This window comes from Ctenopharyngodon idella, chromosome 8 (genome assembly GCF_019924925.1).
Source record: "Ctenopharyngodon idella isolate HZGC_01 chromosome 8, HZGC01, whole genome shotgun sequence".
Taxonomy (NCBI): domain Eukaryota; kingdom Metazoa; phylum Chordata; class Actinopteri; order Cypriniformes; family Xenocyprididae; genus Ctenopharyngodon; species Ctenopharyngodon idella.
This window is the reverse complement of record NC_067227.1, coordinates 26,330,900-26,352,442: the sequence shown is the minus strand read 5'-3', so window position 1 is coordinate 26,352,442 and position 21,543 is coordinate 26,330,900. Positions and strand designations below refer to the sequence as shown.

At 37.0% G+C, this 21,543-nt stretch overlaps 3 protein-coding genes across 4 annotated transcripts in view; all 3 read left to right on the top strand.

The window, feature by feature from the left end:
* Nucleotides 1–4,122: 4,122 nt before the first annotated feature.
* Nucleotides 4,123–6,895, top strand: LOC127517049 (collagen alpha-1(X) chain-like). Its single transcript, XM_051902112.1, has 11 exons — nucleotides 4,123–4,170; nucleotides 4,264–4,308; nucleotides 4,390–4,443; nucleotides 4,671–4,715; nucleotides 4,855–4,908; nucleotides 5,590–5,634; nucleotides 5,733–5,786; nucleotides 5,914–5,950; nucleotides 6,437–6,490; nucleotides 6,652–6,759; nucleotides 6,842–6,895. Exons 1-10 carry the CDS (start codon nucleotides 4,150–4,152, stop codon nucleotides 6,672–6,674), a joined length of 432 nt encoding a protein of 143 aa, XP_051758072.1. The 5' UTR covers nucleotides 4,123–4,149; the 3' UTR covers nucleotides 6,675–6,759; nucleotides 6,842–6,895.
* A 916-nt stretch (nucleotides 6,896–7,811) lies between these two features.
* si:dkey-21p1.3 (collagen alpha-2(XI) chain) lies at nucleotides 7,812–19,713 on the top strand. Its single transcript, XM_051902110.1, has 38 exons — nucleotides 7,812–7,847; nucleotides 8,670–8,723; nucleotides 8,806–8,859; nucleotides 8,948–9,001; nucleotides 9,181–9,234; nucleotides 9,444–9,497; nucleotides 9,753–9,797; nucleotides 9,879–9,923; nucleotides 10,059–10,166; nucleotides 10,251–10,304; nucleotides 10,417–10,470; nucleotides 10,959–11,012; nucleotides 11,124–11,231; nucleotides 11,317–11,370; nucleotides 11,476–11,583; nucleotides 11,674–11,727; nucleotides 11,829–11,882; nucleotides 12,114–12,167; nucleotides 12,256–12,309; nucleotides 12,465–12,572; nucleotides 13,182–13,235; nucleotides 13,358–13,411; nucleotides 13,502–13,555; nucleotides 13,831–13,884; nucleotides 13,986–14,039; nucleotides 14,110–14,163; nucleotides 14,259–14,312; nucleotides 14,772–14,825; nucleotides 14,899–14,952; nucleotides 15,045–15,098; nucleotides 15,185–15,202; nucleotides 15,851–15,913; nucleotides 16,049–16,126; nucleotides 16,304–16,445; nucleotides 16,554–16,660; nucleotides 18,489–18,557; nucleotides 18,715–18,924; nucleotides 19,084–19,713. Exons 10-38 carry the CDS (start codon nucleotides 10,302–10,304, stop codon nucleotides 19,231–19,233), a joined length of 2,082 nt encoding a protein of 693 aa, XP_051758070.1. The 5' UTR covers nucleotides 7,812–7,847; nucleotides 8,670–8,723; nucleotides 8,806–8,859; nucleotides 8,948–9,001; nucleotides 9,181–9,234; nucleotides 9,444–9,497; nucleotides 9,753–9,797; nucleotides 9,879–9,923; nucleotides 10,059–10,166; nucleotides 10,251–10,301; the 3' UTR covers nucleotides 19,234–19,713.
* A 265-nt stretch (nucleotides 19,714–19,978) lies between these two features.
* The window catches only part of soat1 (sterol O-acyltransferase 1), a 10,911-nt gene continuing 9,346 nt past the window's right edge, over nucleotides 19,979–21,543 (top strand). For both annotated transcript variants that reach the window (XR_007931178.1, XM_051902111.1), the window contains exons 1-2: nucleotides 19,979–20,147; nucleotides 20,939–21,069. Coding sequence is in view for 1 of the 2 variants with exons in the window: in XM_051902111.1 (XP_051758071.1) it covers nucleotides 20,946–21,069 (124 nt within the window). In the remaining variant the exon portion in view is untranslated. The remainder of the gene's footprint in view (nucleotides 20,148–20,938; nucleotides 21,070–21,543) is intronic.

Here is a 21,543-nt window from a genome sequence, read left to right as displayed (position 1 = left end):
AATTGATATTGTTCATTGAAGCTTACTGTATTATATAGAAGAGTGTTGTGAGAAAGACATCAAGTGAGCGAGTTTATTACCTGCGTTCAGATTTAGCATTTTCCTTCAGCTCAGTCCTATGTTCATAGTAAAAAAATCTGTTTAAATGTCCGATGTATTATCTTGTCCTTTTAACAGTTAAGGGGTTTTCCCGTGACTGACAGCGCTAGTCAAAGCATTTGTCAGTTGCGTCTTGTTCCGTGTTCACAACAATTCAGCCTTTTCAATGTGAAAGTCTTCGCTACTGATTGACACACTCAAAAAGACAGTCTTTGCTGCCATCTAATGGCATAATAATGTAACTTCTGTTGCTGTTCACGGTCAGGGACGGCGGAAGGAAGGCTTTTAGTGAAAGTTAACTTCATGAAAGTTGCATTGATACATATTTTTGGCTTTAATATTTGTATTGTGTGGTAACCGTTTTATAAAAGTAATAAGGTACTCAAGGCTAGTGCTGTATCGTGAATAAGTCACGGCTGAAGGGGTTGCAGGCACTCCGCTTCGCAACTTATTCATGATACAGCGCAGCCTCTCGTACCTTATTGCTTACATATTATATTATATTACTTTATATTATATTATTTACAATTACTTTTTTAGGGGTATCCAGGCCCACCTGGATTACCAGGCCCTCCAGGTGAAAAAGGAGACAAAGTATGTATTAACCAATAATAATATTATAATCGTAATATTAAATATATTTTTAACAACTTTTTTTAAAAATAAATCTTTATTGTAAAATTAAATCTTGTTATATTAAATTTTCATTCAAACAAATGAATGCTTTAATGGGTGTTTGCGTGTCACTCAAGGGCTACACAGGAGTGATGGGCCGGACGGGCAGGACAGGGTACAGAGGACCGATCGGACCCCCCGGCATGCCTGCTATCATAGTCTGGCACACGTCAGAAGAGGAGTGGCAATCGTTCAAGGTTCAGAACAATATTTTTGCTCATTTTAGATAATTAAAGAATTTTATATTTTGCTGCCATTTAGTCTGAAAAAACAAACAAACATAGCTGATTCTGTAAATAGTTGAAATTCAAATGCTGCCTGCGTTCGTACAGTCTTCGAAAACACTGTGTGGCTGGATATGGTATCTTATTAGACTTTTCATTTTGCTTGTGTAACCGGTCCTACTCGACCCACTCTCCCCGCGGGACTCGAACCGGTGTCTCTGGCATGGGAGGCGGGCACGCTAACAAGAACGCTACAGGAGCCTCTAGCGTGCCTCTTGAGGCCATGGGAGTGAGGTTTACATGCACAACTCTTACTAGCTTGCTTCTGTTACACTTGCAGAACAAGAAATTCTACAAGAAACTAATGTCATTGTGGCCGGTAAGTTAGTCTGCGTTTGACCCTGACTGAGAGCTGTATTTGAGGTATGTGAGCACACTGCAGATTGAAATCCTTCCCCCCAATTTTCTTTAGAGAGTGAAGGGATTACCCGGACCTTTGGGACCACTTGGAGAACCTGGACTACCCGTAAGTAAAAATATAATATTTGACTATATATCATCTCCATGTAATTTTCACAGACTATCAGTGAGAGACATCTTTCTAACTTACTGATGACCCCCAGATATAATGATCCTCATGCAGTGGGCCCAAATTCCTACTTTTTTACTTTTTTCTTTGATTTTTTTTCTGACCCAAGTGTAAAAACCTATGCATATGCCGTATGTGATATTAGGATATTTTTAAAGTTTATTTATCTATTTTTAGGGCCCTCCTGGAGTTCCAGGCAAACAGGGAAGGAAGGGAGTGCGAGGGAAACTCGTAGGTATCTCTGTCTCCTCTCTTCATCACACAACCGTCTCTGGCAACAGATAAATGCTAGGTCACTGTTACATAGAGAAACATGTTGCACAGTTTCATAAAAGTGTGATGAAATGTGGAGATGATTTAGAAAGAATTTGACAACCTCAATGGGTCAACAAGCATCAACAAGCATGAAGTCAACAAGAGTCACATTGTTCAGACTTCAGTTGATTCAAAAGCAAAGATTCATGCAGGCTGGTTGCCATTCAAATCATAAGAGCAGTTTAATCTTTGGCATCAAGGGAAATGTGACATTTACAAGACAACATTCATCTGAACTTCTGTTTACTGCCTTCTTGTGCATGCTCACAGATTTAAAAGCTTTTACGCTTTTGTAAGTCTTCTCCTAATACATACAGCCTGCCATTGATGACAAATCATGTTTCTTGGCTGTGATTTAAGATAAACACTGGCTATTTTAAAAGAAAAGAGAACTTCCTGTTTGAATAGGAAATACAATAACAACAAAGAAAACTGCACTCTTTGCTGTCTTTGAAATCAGTTTGTGAGATCAGTTTTGGTTCAGGTGAAATATTTTATTTTAGGTAAAGTCCAAGTGAACATAGCCCTGTTGCATCCTATGTTTAACTTAACCCGAGTCGAAAAAATGTGGTTACTCTTACATGATACCTGATGACGAGTGTATTTGTATTTGCCTGGTGACTGCTTTATCTAACAGAGTTGGGCTATATTTCACTATTTATGAGTTCATTTATTTGCAGGAGGAACTTGACAAATAGTCTACATCTAAAATGAAACACTCCAGTAGCCTATCTATCAAATGCTGAAGCATGTGCTATACTATCTACGTCCTGATTTGTCTTGTACTAGGGAAGAACGGGACCTGTTGGAATGCCAGGACCAACTGGGAGATCAGGACCAGAGGGCACAGCTGGGAAGGATGGGGAGATGGGCCCACCTGGACCACCTGGGGAGGATGTAAGACTTGTGGGAATCAAAATACTCCATATGCATCTATGCAATGGTTTAAGTTTAATAAATGGTGTTTTATGTAAAATATATTGTACAAGTCCACCTATAATTGCATACATTTTTGTGTGTGTGTTTTCTGTAGGGCCCAAAAGGTTATGAGGGAGAGAAGGGGAGTAAAGGGGAGCTGGGTGAGTGGGTAAGAACGACCAGGGTTTTTCTGTGGATAATGCCATAGCTAGGCAGTCATGGAATCTGTGTCTGCAGAACTCCAGTGAAAACACAGTTTTCCACAGAACTGGAACTTACATTATGCATTAAACTCTGCAAAGTCTCTGCCCCTTTTATATGCCAAATTTTTTAACTAATTTGATTATGCTTTCAGCTACCGATAAGAATAAACACATTTTAGAATTTTTTTTAATCCATTCTGTAGAAGTCTGCAAATTCCATATGTGCCTAGGCATAACATAATCTAAATATCCAAATCCAAAACTGTTCACACAGTGTGTTTATTGACATAACAAGTAATTGATTCCCTCACACCCATATATTTGACTTCTTTACGTTTAAAGAAAGTGTGTCTGATGTGTTCAGGGTGACCTTGGGGAACAGGGGCCTCAGGGAACCAAAGGAAGGAAAGGAGAGAAGGTAAGATGTCGCTCTCTCCAGACTTTCACTAGATATGATCATATCACTTACCAGCCAATTCTGTTTCTTTAGGGGAAAAAGGGACAGAAGGGCCTAGCCGGGGTAATAGGATATATTGTGAGTAACAGTGTAATTTTGATTGTGTGTTAATTATTTATGAGACAGTTATTCTGTCTTTGTTTATACTGTATATACACTACCATTCAAAAGTTTTTTTTTAATGTTTCTGAGAAGTCTCTTATGCTCACCAAGGCCACATTTATCTGATCAAAAATACAGTAAAATGTAAAAATTGTGAAGTATCATTACTATTTAAAATAACTGTTTTCTGTTTTAATATATTTTAAAATGTAATTTATTCCTGTGATGGCAAAGCTGGATTTTCAGCAGCCATTACTCCAGTCTTCAGTGTCATATGATACATCATAAATCATTCTAATATGCTGATTTGGTGCTCAAGAAACATATCTTATTATTAATAAGTTGTAAATTAATAAATTCTAAATATCTTTACTGTGATCGAATACACTTGTTTTTTCGAATGCACCCTTGTTGAATAAAAGTATTAATTTCTTTAAAAAAACATCTTTCTGACCCCAAACATTTGAATATATATTACGAGGTCAAAACAGTTCTATGACATTTTTTAACAAACAATATATTTTCCATACACAGGGGCCACCTGGTCCCAGAGGACCACAGGGATTCATGGGGCCGACTGGTCCACCTGTATGTGCTAAAATATTATTTTATTTGGCTCGATAACATACAAATAAGATGAGCAAACTGGTTGTTTATTTTTTGTAATGATCTCTGTCACAGGGACAGACTGGGGGGCTTGGGTTCACTGGATCACCAGGATCACCAGTATGTTACAAAACTTAATTATTCTATATCATCTCTTAATTCTGACATGTTCATAACTCTACCTTTGACCTCTCTTTACAGGGAAGTATGGGACCGAGAGGGTTGAAGGGAGTTCCGGGCGTCAACGGACCTCCTGTAAGAAACACTGTGCTTTTTACAAGCTCAAATCCAATAGTTCTAATTATCGGGTTCACAACAGTCATGGAAAACCCTGGAAATTGTGATTTTCATGTGTGTAAACTTTTGAATATAGTGAATATAAATATTTTTACTTTTCCTCAGCTCTAAAAAAGTTAATTGGCTAAATATTTCCATTTGAATGTGAATTTGAATAGTACATAATGCTCATTCTCTTTTATAAGGGCCAACTTGGTGAAATAGGGCCAAGGGGAGCACCTGGCAAGCAGGTTAGTTTAAAAAAAAAATCGTTTATTTCCGAAAAGTTACAGTATAATATTTAAGATAATAAGATTTCATTATGTTTTGACTAAAGCACAAGTAGAGAGTCAAATATCTCATGAAGAAATAAGTCATTATATATTACAGGGAGAGGAAGGGCCTGATGATATTATTGGTATTCCTGGTGTTCCTGGACCACAGGTGCTGTTAACTATACATTTTATCTTTCTCCTTTATATCATGTATCAATGTCCTATGGAAGCTTGTTTCCACCACGGAATAAAACAATAATTGCTACTTTTTATCTCACAATTCTGACTTTTTTCTCACAATTCTTACTTTTTTTCTCGTAATTACGAGTTTATATCTCAAAATTCTAACTTCTTTTTTCAAAATTGTGAGTTATAAACTCGCAATTTGCGAGTTATAAAATCCAGTTCTGAGGGGGAAAAAGACTGACTTTTTTCTCAGAATTGCGAGTTCTGACTTTATAACACACAATTGCAACTTTATAATAATCAATTGCGAGTTTATATCACACAATTCTGAGAACAAAAAGTCAGAATTGTGAGACAAAAAGTCACAATTACCTTTTTTAATTTTTTTATTTAGTGGCGGAAACAAGCTTCCATAATGTCCTCTCAGTTACCACACTTTATTGTGCATTTAGGATCCATATTCTGGTTATTTGGTTATATACAGTTATAAATTGAACATTGTAATCATGCTAAAAAATGTGGAATATGAACAAATTCCTATATTAGAATCAATTTTTTATGTGAACATGATCACTGAGTCTGTTCTTGTCCCTTTCTTCTCCCCTCGAAATCCTACAACTTGTGTTCATCTAACTAGACTGACTATCCCACATAATCTTTTCAGGGAAAACCAGGAGGAGATGGACCACCGGGTCAAAAAGGAGACCCTGTATGTGCATCTCACATTATTTGATAAAATACACATTTGAAGTCTTATTTTGATTCTCCTACATTTTATCTGAAGCCTGTGTATTACTTATTAAACAGGGAGATGCAGGAATTGAGGGAGGCATTGGAGATCCAGGACCACCGGGTATGAAAGTAAGCCTGCGGTTCACTCTTCATATAAAGTATTTACAATCTCTTTAGATAAATCTCATATTCTTTTGTCACCCCAATGTGCTTTCAAGCATAAGTTTTCAAGCATAAAGCAATTTTCTTGTTTTAGGGTGCCGATGGAAAACCAGGAAAACTTGGACCCTCAGGTGATCCAGTAAGATTACTTCAAACAGCTTCTTAATATTTCATATGTCTGATTGCTGCGAGACACGTTTACTATGATTTAGACTGAGTTTTCTTTTGTAGAGCAATAGGGCTACACAATTATTAAAAAATAAAATGAAAAACTGTGATATTGGCTCTTGCAATTATTAAAGCTTCAATTTAAATACTTTAAATAAACACTTTCAGTGTGTTGTAAAAGTGAACATGCCACTATATCTTTTAATGTACTTTAATGCTGTTTTTGTTCTTTAATGCTTGAAATCTAAGCAGCAGCAATATGAGATGTTAAATGTTTATCATATAACAGTTCAAATCACAAAATAGTATTTGTCAACAATAATCAAAATATGTTTTTTTTTTGTTTTGTTTTTTTAAATCAAATTGTGCAGTCCTAGTTAGCTAGAGAAAATTATATAAAAGTTTTGGGATAATTGTGTTTGCTGTCTTTGTCTGTCTGTAAACTTCAGGGTCTGAAAGCCCAGCGTGGAGTGAAAGGAGATTCTGGCCAAAAGGGAGATCAAGTGAGTTCACTAAAATATTTACAAAAGCCCTGGCCAAGTAAACAACACTTATTGAATGCCAGATGCACACTATTCTCAGATTTAAAAGAAAAAAGAAAAAAAGGGAGTAAATGTTGAAAGAACTAATCCATCTTTTCTTATCTGTGGTTTCTCTTTGTCAGGGTCCTCCGGGTCTGCCAGGTAAACAGGGATTCAGAGGCAGAGGAGGGCAGTCTGGTGTACAGGGAGAGACAGGCCCTACCGGACCTGCTGGTTTACCAGGGCCCACGGTGAGCGGCGGCTACTTTTAACTGGCTAAAAACTGACTCATTGAAAGTCAGCCACTTAGTCAATGTATTGCCTTTGCTTCAGGGCTATGATGGACCTATTGGAGATCCAGGGAGACAGGGAAGAGATGGACTTAAGGTACAGTAACTCTAGTTCTCAATTTTTCAAACAAATCTAACCTAATGTGCTATCTCAGAAAAACAGAGTTATCGTATATAAATGGCATCTGCAGGGAGAGAGAGGTCCTCCGGGTATCCAAGGTGTCCGTGGCCCACGAGGTGACAAGGTGATTGATAATTACTCTTTTTGAAAGATGTCATACTTTAGATATCACATTCATAAACATTTGCAATAAAACAACATTATTTAACTTCAAAAGGGTCGGATTGGCCAAGGGGGATTTTCTGGTTTTCCAGGACCTTTGGTAAGTATAATTTCTTAAATATAGGACACCAATTGTTTAAGTAGATTTATTTGATCATAGCACCCTCAGTGGTAATTACAGAAAAATCTATTGGTAGATAATTTTTCATTACTTATAACTATTACCTAAAACTACTTATAGCTTTGAGCTGTAGGTGGCGCTGTAAACACATTTACATGGTTTTTACAGAGCACTGTGGCAATGATAAACTTAGTTTTGCCAAAGTTTTTACTACTAGTGTCTCCATTACAGACTCCAAGTCAGAAAGTGAAAAATTATGAGAAAACTAAAAGATTTGTTTTGAAAGTATTTCTAAATGTTTGTTTTATAGGGGGAGATGGGAAAATCAGGAGAACTAGGACCTGAAGGAGAGCCCGGTATTAAGGTTCCCTTGTACATCAGATCATTACTTTTTAAATATATTAAAATGTGTCTTTTTAACAACTCTAAAAGTCTCATCCATTATTTAGTAAGGTCTGCTCATGTTTTTCTAAGTCCTATGGTCAGAATTATTTCAGTTACAACAGAAAATCACATTCATGTACATGGACAAAAAAAAAAAAAAAAAAAAAAACAATTTAAAAAAAAATTTATATTTATTTGTTTTTTTTTATGGGACAGGGTAGACCAGGTATCCCTGGAGGAACTGGATTTAAAGGTCAAAAGGTAAATTGAGTTCGCAAATGATTGGTCAAATGCATGTCATACTCTAACACTGAATGTCACAACAAAATTAGCATAGCATTGATTACAGGTGCAGTAGGAGATCTGGGAAATGCTAACGTTAGCCTGTTAGCATTGAAAGTATACGATCCCACCCTCCCTGCAAATAGCCGTCCAAAGCCACTTTCCTCCAAAACTGGGTATGTAAAAACATACGTTGACAGGCAGGTAGGACATCGTTGTGACAAGCAGGGCGGGGCGAGAGCCGTGAGGGAACGGCGCAAGGCCGGTGGCGCGAGCGATAATGAGCATCAGCTGCGTGCTGCACCGGTCTCGTATCTCTCACGGAGGAGCTCCAGAAGAATGAAAGGGGGAGCAACGACAGTGAAGGACGAGAGAGGACCAGGCCCGGACTTTATGTTATGTTTTATTATGTTTGTGTGTGCGGCAGTCGTCCGTGAGGGACTGCTGCCATTTTACTTTCGTTTTGTTGTTTGTTTATTTTGGAATCATTAAAGTGTGTTTAATGTTCGCCGGTTCCCGCCTCCTTCTTCCCACATCTACTAACCTACAATCGTATTATTTCATACGGACCGAATATAAAGATTGGATGAACATTTTATGGCTCTATGCCTTCCACAGATGAAAATACATTTAGACCGTTTAACATAGTGATTACTATCAGGATATGAGGAGACTTTCAACCAGTATGTTTCTGTAGAGAATCACCTATTAAACCTTTACATATAGCATAGACTGACGTGGATTAGCATGTGTCATGCATCATGTTATATTAGCTAAGTCATGATGTTTATCATGATTTAGGGACTGCAGGGTGTTTCGGGGAGTAGAGGACAGGATGGCACTCATGGTACACCTGTAAGAGCCACACATACACCTTTTGATAAAGAATGCTCAGTTAATTTGCCTCATTAGCCACTAAAAGTAATATGTTTTATAGGGATCCATTGGACCACCGGGGTCAGATGGAGATAGAGGACCTACAGGACCCCAGGTAAGACCTCTTCTTATTTTTTTTGCTTTGTTAGACATCTTTATACTGACTTGGACAACACAACTGATTAAATCTGATGTCTGAACAGGGTTTACAGGGAAAACCTGGTGCACCAGGAATTCAAGGTCCTATTGGAAAAACTGTGAGTTTCATTTTCCTTTACTGATTGACAGGGTTTCCAAACCCTTCAGTGTCTTAGTTATGTAACACCCCATTCTGTGGTATATTTAGCTGTTAAAAATGTCATAGTTTGCCAGTTCTGACATTACTGTCTAAGAATATGACCTGCAGCACAATGCTATTAAACAACCTTTTTTAAAGGGGGAACCAGGGAACCGAGGTCTCGCTGGCAAACCTGGAAAGCCTGGAATCACGGTAAATAATGATTTCATAAAATTCCAACCAATTTGTTTTTATCTTACATGACACCCAGTTCTCCAGCATAGACCTTGTCCAAATATGGATATTTTTCTGCGCTCTTTTATTGCAGTTGGCGATTAATTTTATGAGGCCAGTTCACTCTTGATAGGTTTTTTTTTATTTTATTTTTTATAATATATTGTTTCATGGTCTGTTTTCTTCAGGGTGTCAAAGGCAGAGAGGGTTCAGTAGGGTTTCATGGCAGTCCTGGGGAAAAGGTTAGTGGTTTTGTAAAATGTAGAAGTCACGTCATGTGACACATCACTGCATATGATGACAAAACGTAATGCAACAAAAAGCTGAAAACATTATTAGCCAAGTTTAACAGTAACCAGCAGCAGAAGCAGAAAGTTTCCTTTCATTCTTGCATTTAAACCAAGCTCCTTTCATTCACAAGCCATATGTTCATCTGACTATTCTCTTCTTATAATTCATACACAAATACATTTTACAATCTTTTCATTTGATATTAGGGGAAAAATGGCCCTGAGGGGCCAAAAGGAAAGCCTGGTCAGCCAGTAAGTGCCTTATCCTATTTCATTGCCATTAAACTTTAGGCTCTGAAACTTTGAATGAAATCTATCATTTTCGCTATCTAGGGTCCTCGAGGCATACCAGGAGAGAAGGGCTACATAGGACCACTTGTAAGACATACATTTAACACACATGCACAATTTTTTTGCAATGTTTTGTCAGTGATGCAGTAGTAGTAAGTGTTTATCCAATGTTGAAAAGATGTGTGATTTGTGTGAAACATTTGTAAATGAAATCTTCTAAAGGGCCCACAAGGAAACATAGGCCAGTGGGGTGAGACAGGTCTGCAGGGGCCGGTAGGAAATCAAGGGCCCCGGGGACCTCCTGGGCCATATGGAGTGGCTGGGTACCCAGTATGTGTTTTTGGTTTATTTGGTTTATTGTTGTGAGGACTGTGGGAGTGTTTCAGCTCTAATCCCATATTGTCTCTCTTTCAGGGTAAAGATGGACCACCTGGACCCATCGGACCTCCAGGAGATAAAGGCAATATGGTGGGCTATTTTTTTTTTTTTCTAGTTTTATCTTCATTATATATGTAAAATATTTGTTTCTCCCATTGTGGCCTTGTATGAGACCTTTTGTTCATAAATATTTCGGCCAAAGGGACTGAGAGGAGCCAGTGGACTGAAGGGAGTTGCCGGTATCGATGGTGAGGAGGTAGATTGCTTATAAATTTTGATTATGTAGTTACATTTACTGCAAAGATAATTAAGATACTTTTATTCAGCAAAGATGCATTAAATTGTTTAAAAGTAACAGTAAATTTTTTTACATTGTAAATGTATCATGGTTTCCACAAATATATTAAGCAGCACAACTCTTTTCAACATTGATAATATTAAGAAATGTTCTTCTTCAGCATATTAGAATGATTTCTGAAGGATCATGTGACACTAAAGACTGAAGTAATGATGTTGAAAATTCAGCTTTGATCACAGGAATAATTACATTTTAAAATATATTAAAATAGAAAACAGTTATTTTAAATTGTAATAACATTTCACAATAATACTGTTTTTACTGTATTTTTGATCAAATAAATGCTACCTTGGTAACTTTCAAAAATATTTTAAAAATCTTACTAACCCTAAACTTTTTAATAGTAGTATAATTGTATTAAATAGATGGGTGATGCTTTGCTTTAGGGGCTAGTGGGTAAAACTGGACCAGTCGGACCAGCAGGAAGTAAAGGATTGCCTGTGAGTACAAATCCTCTGATGCTGTATTTTTTGCCATCTCCATTTCATACGTGTACATTGTGTTATGGTGTTTTATGTAAATGATACACAGGACAGAACTGTCGGTTGTAGGGTGAGAAGGGTCAAAAAGGCTCTCTTGGTGAACGTGGCCTAAAAGGAATCCCAGGTGAGAGTGGAAATCGAGGACCACTTGGAGCGAAAGGACCAATAGGAAGAGATGTGAGATTATTTATCTGTTTTTTATTTCTCAAGTACGCAATACCATAAATGAATAAAATAGATGTTGTGTTTGTTTTTTTATTAGGGGTTGAGTGGTGCTCCAGGGCAGAAGGGAGATCCTGGATCACCTGGTGAAAAAGTGAGTTTTTGATTAAGTTTACATAGGTGATTGGATGAAATAGTCAAATGCATTATCGTATTCTGATTGTTATTATGTTTTCTGTGTGTTTTTGTGAATGCTCAGGGTCAGTCAGGTGTAAGAGGTCAATCCGGCTTGGTGGGAAAGTACGGTCCTGGGGGGAACATGGGAGAAGCTGGTGATAAGGGCGACAAAGGTCTACGTGGACTTGTTGTGGGTACCGCTTCCTCCTTTACAGACAATGTAGCCTATGGGGAAATATATATTTATTTGGTTTATTTCAATGTTCTTTGGATATTAAAGGGTGAGGCAGGAACAAATGGGTCTCCAGGTCCAAATGGTGCTGTTGGATTACCGGTTAGTTAGGCTTGATATATTTGATGATATATCATATATTATTGATATATTGTATATTTTGGGATATATCTTCAACATTTGTGTATTTCTTCCAAATCTAGGGTTTGCCAGGAAAAGAAGGATTTGTTGGACAAAGTGGAAAGCATGGGCTTAAAGTATGTTTATTATTTTTTGTTTATTATGTTTATTCTGATGCCATATTTTCCTATATCATCTAGTTCAATCTGTATCAAATACATTAGATGGTCACTGTCAATTGACCTAATGTGGTCTTATCAAGTTATTCACCTACGTATGTTCACTGGTTGTTTGTGTGGTAGGATGAAATAAAATCGTACACTATTGTATGAGTAAGTTGCATCTGCTTTTGTTTTTGTCTCCTGTAGGGAGAGCCTGGATTTAAAGGGAATTCAGGGGGCCCTGGGAAGATAGGATCAATTGTAGGTTTTTACTTTTGAAGACGCATATATTATATATTATATATACATATAAAAAGTTGTCTGGCCTGAATTTGTATGTTGTTTACAGGGTATTCAAGGCCCAAGCGGGAAGAAAGGAGAGCCTGGAACAAGAGGCAAAATGGTGAGATAGTACTTTACACCTCGATTGGTTTCCAAAACAAAGAACTAAATGAGAAGCATTTGTCAAAAAACCAAGACAAAGGCATTTTGTACTGGCATACTGTATGTTAAAGTGTACAGTGTTAACATATTTGAATGATCTTTGCCCCTGTTTAGGGTTCAGTGGGTCAGCCAGGAGCTAGGGGTCCTCATGGTCTGAAGGGAAAACCAGGATCTTCAGGACCTCCAGGGGGAAAAGGAGTCAAGGGTCAATCAGGGCCAAAAGTCAGTGGGACGGAATTGTACAGACGTATAATTTAATCTGCTCAAAAATTACTGCATGCTTTGTGATTAGAATGTTTCTCATATTTTAATGTCTGCCAACATGTTAAAAAAAAAAAAAAAACTTTTGATTTTGGACAAAAAAAACATTACAACAAGCTCACCCAAAAATGAAAATGTTGTTATTAATTACATACCCTCATGTCGTTCCAAACTCATTATACTTTGTTTCATCTTCGGAACACAAATGAAGATATTTTTGATTAAATCTGAGAGCTTTCTGTCCTTAGACTGCTACGCAACTGACACACTTTGATGCCTAAATTAAATCTGTTCATCATATAAAGCAATCAAGTCTCTTGAGAAAATTTGGACTAAAATGCTCAGTTCATATGGATTAGTTTTAAGATCTCTTTATGAACTTTTTGAAGCATCAAAGCTTGCGTAGCTGTCTATGGAGGGACAGAATGCTGTCAGATTTAATCAAAAGATCTTTTATTTGTGTTCTGAAGATGAAGTCTTACAGGTTTGGGACGACATGAGGGTGAGTAATTAATGACAGAATTTTCTTTTTTGGGTGAACTAACACTTTAATGTGATTCTTTCACACAGGGAAGGAGTGGTTCTACTGGAAGGAGAGGCAGTAAAGGTGTTGCAGGAAAGCCAGTGGGTTCAAGAATCTTTTCTGACATTTATGGCCTTATAAATCAGCAGCTTTACTGGTATTATTTCATATTTGTCTAACACAAAAATAAAAAGTTCATTGCATATGTTTTATTGTTCTCTAGGGACCTCAAGGACCAAAAGGGAAACATGGCAATCCTGGTCTCCCTGGAAAGCCAGCAAGTATCCCTAGGACAAAATCCTTAAGCTTTTTAAATGTTTAATGATTGTGCCATATATAATTGTCTTTTACATTAACTCTATTTAAGGGGAAGAGTGGAACAGATGGACTGCTGGGAGTTATAGGCACTGAGGGCGACCCAGTGAGTAGCTTGACCTTATTCACTATTCAAATTTTATAAAGGTGCTTGCTTGCCCATGCAAAACCAACGGCCACAATGCTAAGGTGTTGTGGGCGGTTCCTATGCAGTTGCTAGGGTACTCTGAGTTGTTGTTGGGATGTCTGCGCATGTGTCAGTCAGATCGCTTAGAAATGTAATATTCCTAGAACTGTCAAATGACAGTTTTAGCACAAATGTGAGCATTTACTACCTCACTGTACAGGTGCTACTGAGTGAATTTTTATATTAACTTCTAGGGTGACATCGGATTCAGAGGACCTCCAGGGAAACCAGGTCCGCCAGGTGGTGCTGTAAGTAAGCTTGATTTATACAGAATGTTTGAATGATTCATTATAAAGTAAAGTAAAATATGGTCATGATTTGAAGCATGGTTTGAAATACACATTCACAGGGCACCCCAGGAAAACCGGGTTTGCAAGGGATTCAAGGACTATCTGGACCAAAGGTAATTTCTCTTCTAACTTATAAATAAATATTTCCTACTACAGTTGAGTTTACCAGCCTCTTCATCACAGGGCTCTATAGGACCCAAAGGGAAACCAGGGCCCACTGGACTGATAGGACCGAAGGTATTTTAATTAAAGTCTTTGTTTTGCCTTCTACAATCCACAAGGATTTTATTTTATTATTATTATTATTATTATTATTTATTTATTTTAATTAGGGGATTCCAGGACTTCAAGGTGAAAAGGGAGATGTTGGACAGAAAGGACCTAAGGTATTCCTGTAAAGCCATGACATATGACATAATAGTCAGAAAAATGGAAGCTTATTGAACCTTTAGACAAATTCTTAAAAAAAAATCCCAAAAAAGGTTTGCATATATGTTTTTGTTGAGTATCATATTTGATACAGCAGGGTTTTATGGATCATAGTAAGATATAGGAGAATATGGAGCTCATACTTGAGTAATAAAAAAAAAAACACCTCCCAGACCCAAACTGAACAAAAATAGGCAATTTGGTGCAGTTACTGATATTTATATGGCCGAATATTAAGATGAAATTCTTAAAGTTTGTAATGTACCTGAAGGGGGACATTGTTAGAATTACACTAAAAGTCTTTACTAAAAAAGTATAAACTGTTGATAATTTAGAAGTCTTAGAAATTTGTGTATAAAATATGACACATACAATATGCTTTATAGGGTTAACATGATCATTAATACAATTTACAGGGCCATATTGGAATTAGAGGATTGCAAGGGCCCGTTGGACCACCAGGAGAAAAGGTAAGTTCAGATGAAACATAGCAAAAACAGTCAGTTTCTTTTTATACTATGAATGTTTTCCTTCATCTTGCAGGGAAAACAAGGTGCTCCAGGGTACAAGGGGCGGCCTGGGCCAAAAGGCATACAGGTAAATAACTGCCTGCACTTTATATTGTGCACATATTTACTGTGACCCTATATGTTTCTTTATTCATAAGTATGTTTTTTTTGTTGTTGCAGGGTGAATCTGGTGCTCGTGGGCCTCCTGGTGGCATAGGATTTCCTGGTTCAACTGTATGTCTCTTTGTAAACTCATTGACCAACTTTATTTGCTTTTGAACAATGGCACAGATCAGATAGATTCTTGTTTTGCTCTACAGGGTTTACCTGGAAGGAAGGTGTGTACTGAAATTGCAGGTGTGATTGTAATTTATATAGCTCTGCTTATCATTACCCTGTACCTGAAACAGGTAGGTACAGTACAGATACAGATCTTACATCAGGTTGACCTGTAGTGCCCTGACATGCAGTAATGACTCAAATGACAATGTACAATGGGGTTACATCGAAGCATTGAAAATATGAGATTAAACATATGATTTAAACTTCAAAATATATTACATTTTAAGTTTATGAAAATTGTAAAGCAAAGAAAAGTTATGGTGTAAAAATTAATAAGAATTAGAGAACTGGCATATTCAAATAGAAAACTGTGCAATATTTTGCAATATTGCTATTTACTTTATTGATCAAATAAATGAAGCTTTGGTGAGCATAAGAGTCTTTTCAAAAATGGTTCCCTCAATCTGTGTGATTCATAACTGATTTTTTAAAAAAGATATGCAATCTGAATAAACAAAAAAGTGTTTTTTTTTTTTTTTTTATATGTTTGTTGAATAAAATCTATATATCAACCACAATGAACTTCCAGAGTGCAAAAGATTCACTCCCACCCACTGCAAACAGCCAATGTGTGATCTTTTTTTTTTTTTCGAAAAGCTTAAGATGGTTAAATGTGCTTTCTTAAATATTGTTCATATCAACAGGGTATGAAAGGAGTTCAGGGAATATCAGGACAAAAAGGTGTGAAAGGTCGGAGAGGTCCACCTGTAAGTTGAACATTTTCTGTATGTGACTGCATGTTAATAATGTCAGCACTTTCATTTTATACTTATTTCACTCCTTTTTAGGAGAGCTTGTGTCTTAATTCGTTGTATTCTGACTTAATCTCTTTTTCTTACAAGGGAAAACCAGGTATTCGCAGCCACCTGACACCAGGGCTTAATACTCCACCTCGTGCTCAAAGAAGAGTCTCACAAAATGTTGGTACAAACTTAAGCAGTCAACCTTGTTTGTTGATTACTGAAACACACTTTTATTGTCAAATACAGCTAAGTAGAAGAAAAGGTGATGTCGGGTAGCAGGAATACCCGAGAAAATTAAGATGACCCAAGATGAAGCTTTTTGATAGTACTAGTGTCTTTGCACATTCTTTTTAGAAAGCAAGGTTATTATCACGAACGTCTCGATTTGATGACCCTGAAGATGGGATTGAGGAAAATAGCCACTCACAAGGCACCAAAGACAGCCCAGCAACCACCTGCAGAGAGCTGAGTCTCATCCAGCCTCACCTCAGAGACGGTGAGCAGAAAACCACTGTCAACTTGAGACCAGAAAATCTGGCTCTTGTTTAAAAAGAAAAATTGCATAGAAGGACATTTTTAATTAACTGTGGTCATGTATTCATAGGGCACTACTACGTTGATCCTAACCACGGATGTCCATTTGATGCTCTCCGTGTGTTCTGTAATTTCACTGCTGGTGGTCTAACTTGTGTGTCTCCTGTCCAGTCTAAAGTAAGAGGATTTTCACAGTCTATTAATCTTCTTTGATGACTCTAAAGCCCAAAGTATACTTCACTTTTTACGCGTACGCGAGGGTCAGTGAATTTCATCATCAGGAGAGTACGCGCACTGCCGTACTTGTACGCGCATGTCGCACATGCGCATTTAATTTTTTTTGCATTAATTAGTTTAGCCACAAGGTGGCAACCGTGCCCTGGGGGCGTCGATTCACAAGGTAGTTAAAGAAAAACTGCATAAACAGAACGGACCGGAACGCATGCGAGCTACAGCGACAATGGAGGCCTACATAGACGAGAGATTGTGCGAAGAGGTTAGAAAGTACCCTCATTTGTACAACTCTAGCATGAAAGAACACAAAGATGTTTACATGGGTTGTAACTCGTGGCGAGAGATTGCTCAAAACTGCGCATGTGTCAAACGCCTGTGTATGCGTACGAGTCAAGTATACTTTGAAAGGCTGTGCATTCGACTGTACATATACTAGTGTACACGTAAAAACGTATAACCAGGGCTATAGACACATACGTAAACAGTGTTGCCAACTTAACGTCTTTGTAGCTAGATTTAACAGCTTTTCAGACCTCTTTAGCAACTTTTTTCAAAAAAAGCAGCTAGTGACAAATCTAGTGACTTTTTGGACTGCTGGTTAAAGGTACACTATGTAACTTTTTTTGTTCAAAATTAACAAGATTTAAATAATGAGTCAATACATCATCAATCCGTCTTCCAAAACGTGTTTTTGTCTTACTTTGATTCACTATGGTAAGCCTACTATAAGTGTTTATATTTTAGACCTGTCTAGAAGGTTTTCCCGGGAAATTGTGTACATACATCACTCGCCCGTGCATGTCGCGTCATATCCAACAGAGGAGAGTCTGCTGGCAAAAAGAACGCGACAGAGCTCGTAATAAAACAAGAATCAACATTCGCTTGGCTTTACGGAAATGGCGAGAACTGAGAGATTTGAAATGTTGTAAAAGCGACGTGGAGATGGTGATTGCTCAATTAGTGAGTAAGGTATTTTATTGAACAGGTAAATTGCCATATGTAGCTCTCTAACAGAGTTCGTTGTAAAGCATTATCTATTGTGAAGGATCATTTCATTATGGTTGTTGTAGCGCTGCGGTGGAATTTATTTTCAAGGAAGTACCATGTCTATTAATGGGTATAGCTACAGTAATGTCTTCAGCTAGTCAACTTGAGATACTTTCCATCTAAACTGGTTATATATCTTAAGCCTTGTAGTGAATGTTTTATGAGCAGTAGGATAACTAAATTCATCCTCACAGTCATACAGAGCACAACCAAAACAATGTTCTTCCGATAAATGCATGCAGTTTTGTTTTTTAACTGTTACAGGGCCTAAAATTACATAGTGTACCTTTGACATGTAGTGGTCAGTCAGTCGCTATATCATGCTCATTCCGTTGTCTGACAGAAAATATGTAATTGAGAACAGCTTTTTTGGACATTCGGCTATATATTATAGTGAAATACAGGATGTGAGTATGGATTAAGAGAGAAAACAGATGTGAAATGCCAACAGTTGCCAGATTTAGCAACTTTTTGAGCAGGCTTTAGCTACTTTCCATTGAAAATTGTAGGCAACATTGCACGTAAACTGATGTTTTTTTACTCTGAGATGCCCAAAAGTGTGATTAAATTAGAATCTTAAAGAGATTTGTTGCTCATTATTCTCCTTCACACAACAAATCACATAGACACAGAAACATAGAATAACATGAACACGTACTGAAGAAGATCTGCTTTGTACAGTTATACTGTAATAATACTATATTTGTGGTCATGATTTTGTAAGATTTCAGGAATATCGCAATCAGTGGACAGATCTAAAAAGTGGTTTAGTGAGCTTCACAGAGGCTTCAAGGTAAATGACTCAGCTTACTGAATTTCATAAGCTGATGAAATTTCTTGTAAATTTAGTTATTTTTTTTGTTTCTATGGAAACAGTGCCATGAATATCATTATTTCTGTTAAAACAGGCGTCTTAATAAATGTAATTTTTTTATTTTTGCACTCCACAGTTTGAGTACAGAGATCTCAGTGTTGTCCAACTGCGATTCCTACGGTTACACAGTAACTCTGCCACACAAAGCATCAGCCTGAAATGTCCCAAAAAACACAGCCCCACTGCTAAACACAAGGATAAAACCAAGAGTGTGCTCCACTTACGAGGAGACTCCAATGAAGAAATCCATCCATCCCATGTCATCGTATCACAACATGGTTGTGAGGTTAGAAGTAATCTCTGATAATGAAATTAGTGTATGACACATGACAACAGCTTTGCTAAATGAGAAATTTCCAAAAATGACACACAGCCAAACCGTGTCAAGTAAAGTAAAGCTATTGCATAATAAGAGCATAAGTGTTTTCCCTGCCTTATATTGCAGGTAACGGCACAGGTGAGGGTTCTGGGGAATTCAGAGCTCCACAGAGGAGATGTGCAACTGCTTCCTATAAGAGATGTTTTTTTAGAGGGCGGAGGAGAGACCTGGGAAAGAGATGCGAGCATCGTCCTTGGACATGTGTGCTTTTTATAGTCTCTTTCCAAAGTAGATCGCATTTACAAAGCTCCTGGGAGGAATGAAATGTTTCCAGCTGACAGTACTTTGAGTATTGTATTATAATGTAAGGTACTTTATGATCAGTGATTTCCAGCATGGCTGAATATGTTCTCTGGGTTTATATTATTCAGATTTCCTGTAGACTGAAAGTGGTGCAATAATTGTTTGCATGTGTGTAGTGAGCATGTAAGTTTATTTAGACTTGTGTGTCAGTGGGTTGTGAGTATTTATGAAAATGATTTATTTATGTAAGGTGTAAGAATTTGTATTGGAGGAAAAGTGTAATTTACACAATATCTTAATGTTTTACTAACTGATATTGAAAAAATAAAAACCTTACAGGGCATTCCTAATTTATATACAGTATATTGCAAAAATAGAATGTTCTTTCTAGAAATGTGTCATTTATTTTTGCAATATTCCTAAAGATGCAATAAACAAACCCTGGATTACTAATACTGCTTATTGCTGTACTTTAAAACTAGGCAACATTTCACAGACATTCATGAATTATTTATTATCTCCACAATGGGAACGTTAAATATAATGAATATGAACAAGGCATATTCTTTGAGGGTTTTAACATTCATATATTTATCCCACATTACATATTTGAGAAAAGTGAGATAATCAGTCATTGCATAAATTAGGCAACGCTCTGACATGTTGGTAGTGTTACTGTACCTTTAAGATCGAAACAGTTTGACCAATCAGATGGCGCTTCAGTGCAGACTCCGCCCCCGGTAGAGAACGAGCGCCTGTTGTTTCAATAGACTTCAAAAGGCCTGATGTTGCTCTCCTGTCACACTGATCTCTTTCAATCACACGGAGTTTGTCCTCATAAGCCGAATTGATTATTAAGGACGTGTGTATTTTGGAAGAAAGCACAAGTAAGTGATCTAAATGTTGTTTTCTGTCTTTCGTAAACTGAGCCAATATAATAGACATCAAACATTGCCTGTTTACCGAACGCCTACTATGTCCAACTACCGTATCGAGTATCGTTCGTATTTAGTGTGAGTTAAATGAGTACAGATGAGTAGTTAAACTCCCTCAAAAGATGACAGCATAGCATCAACAGCTCTCTAATTTAGTCTAAAATACCACTTCGTAGTGTTGACACTTAATTCAGTTACAATACAAGTATTCCATTAGTGGTTATCTTTGTAATTTTTAATTAACTTCACTAGTAATTATCATTAGATAGGCTACTAGTACTGTACTTATTCCATCAGTGACTAGTACCTTATTAGTGACTTATTTCATTGTTAATGACAATAAATAGCATTTTTTTTTTCATTGAATTTTATGGGGATCTGCGGTTCAAATATCAGTTGTTCACATAATCTATTACTGTATACTAATTATGCTGATACCAGTTCTAGTTTACAAGTAACTTAATTAGACTTTTTACTTATTATTCTTAGTTACTAGTAATAGAAACTAATAAAAATGTCTCATCTCACTAGAGTTGTTTTTTGTGTCATATGTACTGACTGAAGTCAGAATGACTTTTTTTTTTTTTTTTTTTTTAAATCAATGAAATTTACTAGTCAGATTAAAAATCAAGGTTAATATTTTCTGAATTGTGTCATTTATTTCCATGAATTCAATTATATACCTGTTAAACAATGCATAAGGATCACTTTGTTGATGCTGCTGGTTTGTGTTGGATTTTCAGCCTCAGGATGGTGAATGAGGGTGCCGGCGCCCCACGCAGTCGCAGGGGGTCACATAAGGTTGTTCCGTCCTCAGACCAGGATGGGACAGGAGCTGAAAGAGCCACAAGAGAGGTGCCCTGCCCCAGTAATGGTGAGACTTAAAACTAAACAAAAAATGTTGACCTGATCCTCACTAGTATTCAAATTGAGCAGAGGCAAAACAGTCACATTAAGATTCTGATGAAGAGACAGAGTTTCTCTTTTGTTCGTTCTAATGTAGGTCATTCAACTCTCACCTATTGGAATCAGTTTCAACATGTTTCATCTAGTGTTGTACTATGTTCTGCTTGTACAAACTGTACAACCCATCATTTGTATGACACTGTCAGCTGTCATCATTACATGTCTTTGACATTATTCATTTACAGGGCTCAATTAGAGATTTATTCTGGTCAGGTTAGTTTTCAGTGAAGAATTTTAATGTGCTAGAAAATGGGTGTTCTTAATTAAATTCTAATTTTCTGTTCCAGAGTGAAAGGCTTTAATTTGCAATAATAGCAGGACATTATACAGTTACAATGTAACTCCATTATAGCTATAAATGTGCTGTGGTATGATTTGTTTA

Excerpts from the sequence above, each read along its gene's own strand:
- LOC127517049 (XM_051902112.1), top strand. The coding sequence starts at position 4,150 with ATGGGGCCGACTGGTCCACCT. Across the intron at positions 4,716-4,854 it reads GGGGAGCACCTGGCAAGCAG|GGAGAGGAAGGGCCTGATGA; the intron begins GTTAGTTTAAAA and ends TATATATTACAG. Across the intron at positions 5,787-5,913 it reads CAGGACCACCGGGTATGAAA|GGTGCCGATGGAAAACCAGG; the intron begins GTAAGCCTGCGG and ends TTCTTGTTTTAG.
- si:dkey-21p1.3 (XM_051902110.1), top strand. Across the intron at positions 11,883-12,113 it reads GTGGAAAGCATGGGCTTAAA|GGAGAGCCTGGATTTAAAGG; the intron begins GTATGTTTATTA and ends TGTCTCCTGTAG. Across the intron at positions 16,127-16,303 it reads AAAGAAGAGTCTCACAAAAT|AAAGCAAGGTTATTATCACG; the intron begins GTTGGTACAAAC and ends CATTCTTTTTAG.